The sequence below is a fragment of the Tupaia chinensis genome, unplaced genomic scaffold, assembly GCF_000334495.1.
Source record: "Tupaia chinensis unplaced genomic scaffold, TupChi_1.0 Scaffold142262_1, whole genome shotgun sequence".
Classification (NCBI taxonomy): domain Eukaryota; kingdom Metazoa; phylum Chordata; class Mammalia; order Scandentia; family Tupaiidae; genus Tupaia; species Tupaia belangeri.
In genome coordinates this window covers 480,090-487,972 of record NW_006202111.1, presented here as the reverse complement: position 1 = coordinate 487,972, position 7,883 = coordinate 480,090, and the positions used below count along the sequence as shown (strand labels likewise).

Here is a 7,883-nt window from a genome sequence, read left to right as displayed (position 1 = left end):
AGAGGAAAGCTGCTTAAAAAAAAAAAAAAAGAAATAGTACAAGAGGGGACCAGCAGTTAGCGTAATGGCTATGTCGCTGAACTCCCATGTAGCCGACCATGGTTCAAGTCCCAGACCTGGTGGTTTAAACTCACAACAGGCATGTGTGCGTGCATGCCCAAGATCCCGAGAAGAATGGAAGAGAAGGGACTGTGGCATGGCCATCCCCCCGGGGGGTGATTTCTCACTTTCTCTCTCTCTCTGTCACTCTCTCACTTTCTGGTGAGTGTATGCGCCCTATAGCAAAAACCTCTCCCCCCCCTCAAAAAAAAAATAAAAGAAAAGAAATAGTACAAGGGTATCTTGCAATGCCAGAAAGCAAGGTGTTACCAAAAATTAACAAGGTTGGGTCAAAGAGACATAGCTGTTCTAGATTACAAGATACTTAAGAGCAACAACTACCCAATACAATCCTAGATCAGAGAGAGTTGCATAAACTAGCTATAAAGGATACTTTTGGGTTAATTCAGGAAATTTAAATACAGTGTATCAGATAAAACTTACTGAATTGGAAAGATGGAGGTGAATTAATGAAAAAAGCAGATTACAAAAGAGAAGGCGCGGTATAAACTCATTTTTTGTAAAGGCAAAGAAGAATATCTAGAACGTTATGTACTAAACTATTACAGTTACTCTCAGGCTAGTGAGAATGTGTTTTTGTTTTTTATTTTTGTTTATCTGTATTCTCTCTTTACAAGGCACATATGCTACTTCTATAATAGTATTTTTTTTAAAAAATAACAGCATGGCAGTTATTGATCTAAATAACGTAACTTGTTGAATGATGCATATAAAAATTTTTAATGACGGGGCTGACAGGTAGAATGGTGGTTAAGGGCACTGGACTCCCACATGGGCAACCATGGTTCAAGTCCTATAATTCGTGGTTTGCTTTCTCACTTTCCCCCCCTCTCTCTCACTCTGTCCCCCTCTGGTCAAATAAAAGTTAATAAAAAAATTATTAAAAATAAAAATTAATGTTAATGATGACAAAATAATATACAGTTCACAGGATAAATAGCATATATAAGGGAAAGGTCTTCAAAAAGTTAATGAGGGAACCAGCAGTTAGTGTAATGGCTATGTCGCTGGACTCCCATGTAGTCGACCGCGGTTCGCGTCCCGGACCCGGTGGCTTAAAACTCACGCCGGGTGCGTGTGTGTGCGTGCCCAAGATCCCGAGAGGAGAATGGAGGAGAAGGGATTGCGGCGTGACCATCCCCCCTGGGGGGTGATTTCTCGCTTTCTGTCTCTAATGTCTCTCTCTGTCTGTCTGGCGAGCGCACACGCCCTATAGTGAAAATCTCTCAAAAAAATAAAAAAATAAAAAAATAAAATAAAAATAAAAATAAAAATAAAAATAAAAAGTTAATGAAAAACATGTATCATGAGAAAACTGTATGGATTTCAAATTTTGCACTAAAATAAACTTGTGTTTTAATTCCACTTCTTCACAAACTTTTTGAGACCCCTTGTATACCATGTTATATATGAGTGATACAAAAACAAGCATTGAAAATTGGTAATGTAAAAGAAAGACTGGAATCATACCAAAGGAAGGGAAATGAAATTGTGGGTAGTGATCAAAATATTTTTAGCTTTACTGATAATGCTTTGATTTTTACAATGTGCCTATATTAGTGAATTCTTGTATAATAAAAAAAGGCAAGAACAACTAGGGGTCAGTACTATAGCCTAATGGTTAAGAGAGCTTGATTCCCTAATAGAGATTTGAATCCAGACCCTGGTGCCTTAAAAAACACACTAGGCACATATGCATTTGGGTGCATGTCCAAAATTCCAACAGAATGGAGAAAAGAAGAGAAGAGATTGTGGCATGACCACATCTCATTTGAGGGTGCTTTCCCTTCACCTCTCTCCCCATTTCTGTCTTTGGCAAGTACACATGATAGCTGGCAATCAAAAAAGAAGAAGAAAAAAAAAAAACTAAGGAACTCAGATATGGTGGCACACGCACAGCATCACCACTTGAAAGGCTAAAGCCACATGGGAGACCCAGGTTCAGTTCTTGGGCCAACCTGAACATGCTAGCACAGCTATGTGCACCTATAATATTAACTAATTGGGAGGCTAGGGCAGGAAAATCACAACATGGTCAGACCTTGTCAAACACACCTGTTCCTATCTCTTACCCCTTTCCCCTCCTCCTCTAACCTCCCTCACTTTCCTTCACTCTTTCTTTCCCTCTATTTTTTAAGAGAGAGATTGTTGCTGTAGGGCACGTACACTTGCTAGAGATAGAGAGACAGAAAGTAAGCAATCTTCCCCCCTGGGGAGATGGCCATGCCACAATCCCTTCTCCTCTGTTCTCCTCTTGGGATCCTGGGCACACACGCACACGCACCTGGCATGAGTTTTAAGCTACCGGGTCCAGGACTCAAACTGCAGTTGACTATGTGGAGACCAGTGACATAACCATTACACCACCTGCTGGTCCCCCACATGTTCCCAGAGTTCGTGTGCTGATAATCATAAAGTAAATAAAAGCCATCTTGCTTTTAGTCATTACCAGATAGTTTAGCCTTATCTAAACAAATAATTAAATGACCCCACAATCCTAAAATATATCACTAGAGCAGAAGTTACAAAGTCATAAATACTATTTTAAAGAATATTTTACTAATAAAGTATCTGAGAGAAGTTTATTTTTTGTATTTTAATTTTTATAGACATTTTTGCTATAGGGTGCGTGCGCTCACTGGAGAGAAAAAGAGAGAGAGACTAAAAACAAGAAATCACTCCCCCTGCGGGGACAGCCATGCTACAACCCCTTCTTCTCCATTCTCCTCTCAGGATTTTGGGCATGTACACACTTGCATCTGATGTGAGTTTCAAGCCTCCAGGCCTGGGATTCAAATCATGGTCAACCATGTGGGAGTCCAGTGCCTTAGCCACTATGTCACCTGTTGGCCCCCTGAGAGAAGTTTCTAAGACAAACTCCATCTACCTTTAATAATCAGTATAAATTTGGTGAGATAACAGGTAGGGTTTACAAAGTTGAGATAACTAAGATAAAGTTCTCTGTAACCCTTCATACTCTAATAAATAGAAGCAACAGAGGTCTAGTTGACTAATGCCATGAGGTGGAGAACTACCATTCACATGAGAGCCAATAAATTGTGCTTGTTTCTTTGCTACTCAGGTTCAGAAATGGACTGATTTTCCTTTTTATTTTTTTTTTAAATTGCCAGAGGGTACACGCACTCACCAGAGACACAGAAAGAGAAGAAAACACCCCACAATGGGGCATGGTCACACTCTAGTCCTCTTTCTCCTCTATTTCTCCATCCTGGTAGATATAGGGGTATGCATGCACATGAATCAAACCACAGATGGGAGTGTGGGATTGGGTTTCCCCAACCACTAGGCTATGGGGTGCCTTGACTGATTTTCAATTTACAACTCAAAATGAATTCATCTTTAAGGGTCTCAGTATACTCATATCTACCAAAATTAACCTCAAAACTCTCTCTTCTGTTGATTAGAATTGGTTATCACCAAAATTCAATACCCAAGTACTTGAAAGTTGAGAACAGATTTAACTGCATCTCTCTTTCTCTACAGTTTAGAGTCCAAAAATGGTGCTAGTCTTTTCAAATGGCAATGTAACAATTATCTTAAAGTCATTTTCTCTTATATCTGAGGATGGACTTGAGAACTAAAAAGACAAAATACCAACCTTGAGGTCTTTCGGGTTTCGAGGTAAAGACTTCTGCTGTTTCTTGATTTCTGTAGAGTTGAACTTGATGCTGGAGTGGAATTTCTCCACTGGCCATTGGCACTCTGGCCGAAGGGTCTTAAGTCGCCAGAGCCAAGAAAACTGTCTGAGGAAGGGTTATCTAAAAAAATAAAAGTTTGTATAAATGAAACAAATAACTACAGCTGGTTCTCCTTATGACTGCAACCATGTCCAACATTGTATTCCAAAGTAATGTGGCATATCACCATGTCTCTCATGGAAGAAAATCCCCGTCTCAACTGTCAGTAAAGTCTGCAGTAAGAGAACTTCTACAAACTATAATTGATTCAGCCATACTAACCTGAAAAATGATGAAGGAGCTGAATCCTGCCACAGCCATGTGCCTTATCTGCATCAATGTGACTCCGTGGTGTCCACCAAAAGTCAACATTTTACCCCAACTATATCTTGCAAGCACTCCCAGGCCTGGGCCTGAAAGAAGGTAGGCCAGACCAGTAAGAAAGCAGGTGGAGGGCCAAGGAGAATTGTAATCAAATGAACAACAGTTATTGTTTAATAAGCAGCTGGTGTCATTTTCTAATTTTTAGTTACCATGTTCAAGACTCAGGGACTCTCTCAAAGAGCAGAGAAAACCCAACTGCTGCTTATTTTGGCTGGCTTATGGCAGGAATGACCCATCATATGCGTCTGGTTTTGGTATGACAATCTTCAGTCACATACTACTATAATCATCACACATGTCAGTACTCTCATGCTTGCTACTAGAATCGGACTAACAGGATTATTTATCATTTGAATTATCTGCCTGTGGATTACAAGCTGGGATGTCAAAAGCCTCTTGAAGTTTCTGCTAAAAGTGGAAGCAGAATTGGATAATTTAAAATAGCTCCTTCAAAATAACTTCAGACATTAGGCTATGAAACTCTGTTTTTCTATCGCAAAGTAGTATTCCCTATTTCCTGAATTTTTGTCTAATGCTGACATCATTTGAGGATCTTCTTTCAAAATAGCTTAATATTACATATTTATGCTATTTAAAACATTTAACATGGGGCCAGCAGGTGGTGGGGTGGTCAAGGCACTGGACTCCCACATGGCTACTGCAGTTCGAGTCCCAGACCTGGCAGCTTGAAAATCAAGCCAGCCACGTGTGTGCCCACAAACCCCAAGAAAATGCAGGAGAAGGGACTGTGGCATGGTCATCCCCCCCAGAGGGTGATTTCTCACTTTCCCTCTCTGTCTCTGTCTCTCTCTGGTGTGTGTGCTCTATACAGCAAAAAATAAACAAATAAAATATTTCATATATCTTTTGATATTCCATCCAATAAATAAGACAGCCTTAAAAATTTAATTCTGTATTTTCTTTTTTTGTTTTAAGATTTTTGCCATAAGGCACGTGTACTCGCCAGAGTCCGAGAGAGATGGAAAGTGAGAAATCTCCCCACCAGGGGAGATGGCCTTGCCACGATCCCTTCTGCTTCATTCTCTGCTCAGAATTTTGGGCATGCACACTCACATCCTCGTGTATTTTTCAGGCCACAAGGTTTAGGACTCAAATTGTGGAGATGGTCATAAGGGATCCAGTGCCTTAACTGCCAGGCCACCTGCTGGCTCCAATTTTATATTTTCTTAAGTTAGTCAGGATATCAGGATTTAAGGTAAATAAGATGAGAAAAAGAAGCAGCCAGAGGTAGTATTATTATCAGTTGATGTACCTGGATGAATTTAGTCTAATAATTAAAATAAGGTAGCTTTACTTTCAAAATGAAGTATAACTTTTCTCCTTTGTAATCAATAATTATACTTAGTACCTAATACTATTACTTTGAGAACAGAGACATTAAAGTACTAAAAGTGAGTCTCCATAAAGGCCCAGAAATTATCTTTAATGCCAAGTAAAAATGGTAGAAATCCTTGTCTCTCAACTTTTGGATTCATTTTTGTTTAGTGAATGATCTAACTGAAGAAGTCTATTTGCAGAATAAATCTTTCAAAAATGCAGGTGTGAAATTTGAGACCAACAGGGTAAGTCACAATCTTCACAATGGCATCTGACAGAGTAATCACCCTAGAAATAAAAAGGAGATGCATAGGATCAGTCTGTTTAACCAGAAGATGGTTCTGCCCTGCTCACTGAAATCGCCTAGTAGTCCTCTACTGCTGATGGGAACAAGTGAAGCTAGAGGGAGCTGCAGATACTTTCTTTTTCTTTATTCTTTTTTTTTTTTTTTTAGTAAGGGTTTAAACGATAGCCTGTCATCATTAAGAAACCAGAGTTGGTGGCCAGCAGGTGGCATGGTGGTTAAGGGCACTGGACTCCCACATGGCCGACCATGGTTCAAGTCCCAGACCTAGCAGCTTCCTTTCTTACTTTCCCTCTCTCCCTCTCTAGTTCTTACTCTGTCCCTCTCTGGTCAAAACTGAAATAAATACATGAAGTTAAATAAAATATTAAAATAAAAAAAGAAATCAGAGTTGAAATGCTACAAATTAGATTATTTACTATATGTACATACATACACATAAAATGAAATGAAAATAGAGCAAAAATTAATTGTAGTTGTGTCCCAGTAACAGAATGATGAATGTTTTTCTACTTTATGAATTTTTCTGCAAGGGCAGGGAATACTTCTATGTAGGCAAAATAAAACTTTCCATTTAAAAAGAAGAGTGTGCTAGGTAATCCCTTACTATGAAAGTAACCGTCAGTTGCTCCTGTTAACTTTAGGATTTGTTTAGTCATTATAACAACAGGATGCTTAAAATCATCTTTCATACTAAATGCCAGTTTGACAATCCAATTTAATATATTTTCCAAAGATAACAATTTTAAGTATGAACAAAATAATTTCATCTGCTTTTCTGTGTTTAGAGTCTTTACAAGTTTTAAATTTTCTCTTCACAGTGCTCTTGATAAAACTGAGAGGTCCTGAAGTCTAACTGACAATCACTAAATGATTAAAAAAAAAATACTGCATTTTTTTTTGTTTCCAAAAAATATTTTAAAATAATTTTACATTGAGGTACATGTGCTTTCCAGAGACAGAGAGGGAGGAAAAGGGAGAAAATACCCCCTGTAGAGGATGGTCATACCACAATCCCTTTCTCTCCACTTCTCTCAAACCTTGGGATCTGAGGCATGTACACACGTGCCCAGTATGTTTTTCACACCACTGAGGCCGGGACCAAAACCACAGTCAACCATGTAGCATATGGCTACCTAAACCACTCAAATATGGGGCCAGCCCTAAAAATAAATATTTTTAATAGTCTAATCGTGAAAGGATTGAGAAGCCAATTTTTAGAAAGCTTAATCTGGAGAGGCAGGTCCAATAAAGCAATCAATAAGAAACTCCAAACTCTAAATTCCAGTTTGGGCATTCCCACTCATTTTCATTTAGTGAAGGACAGAATAGCAAGGTGAGAGAGCAGACACATACCAATAGTCAAAATAAGAAGACTATGGCATATAAAGTGAGGATCCACTTCTAGCCCAATCAAAAGATTAAAGCTCAACATGACTGACCACAGAAAACAAGATGAAGATTAGAAAAGAATATAAGCAAAGAAGATAGCAGAAATAGAATTCTGTAAGACTTGCAATGAATTAGAATGGTATAGTAAAGGAAAGGGATTTTTTAAAAGTACACGATAAAAAGTATCGTTTAATAAACATCACTATAAGAAAAAAGCATACAGAACATTAGCATTGGGATTTAAAATTCTAATGTTCAGGAGCAACCATAGAGGTACGTGACATGCCATAAGCTTGTTTGATCAAGGACTAGATGAAATTTGATAGAAGCATAAATTTGAATCCTCTGCTTCGTGCTGTGAAGAATTTAGAGAATGAGTCTAATAAATAGCATAGGATCCTCATTTTAGTATAATTTTATTATCCACTGTTACTAGTATAAATTTTCACATATACAGTATCTCTTATGAAGTAATTTTTTTATTTAAAGAATTATTTATTTATTCATTCATTCATTTTAATTTGACCAGAGAGAGAGAGAGGGAAAGTGAGAAAACAAGCTACCAGGTCTGGGACTTGAACTGTGGTTGGCCATGTGGGAGTGTCCAGTGCCTTTATCACCATGCCACCTGCTGGCCCCCAATTTTT

General features: G+C 38.4%; 1 protein-coding gene across 9 annotated transcripts in view; it reads right to left on the bottom strand.

The window, feature by feature from the left end:
* Window positions 1-7,883, bottom strand: part of LOC102490999 (sentrin-specific protease 1) — a gene marked incomplete at its 3' end in the record, with an annotated part of 52,586 nt that overhangs the window by 32,015 nt on the left and 12,688 nt on the right. For all 9 annotated transcript variants that reach the window (XM_014582101.2, XM_014582100.1, XM_014582102.1 and 6 more), the window contains 1 exon segment: window positions 3,740-3,899. In XM_014582101.2, the coding sequence (XP_014437587.1) occupies window positions 3,740-3,899 (160 nt within the window).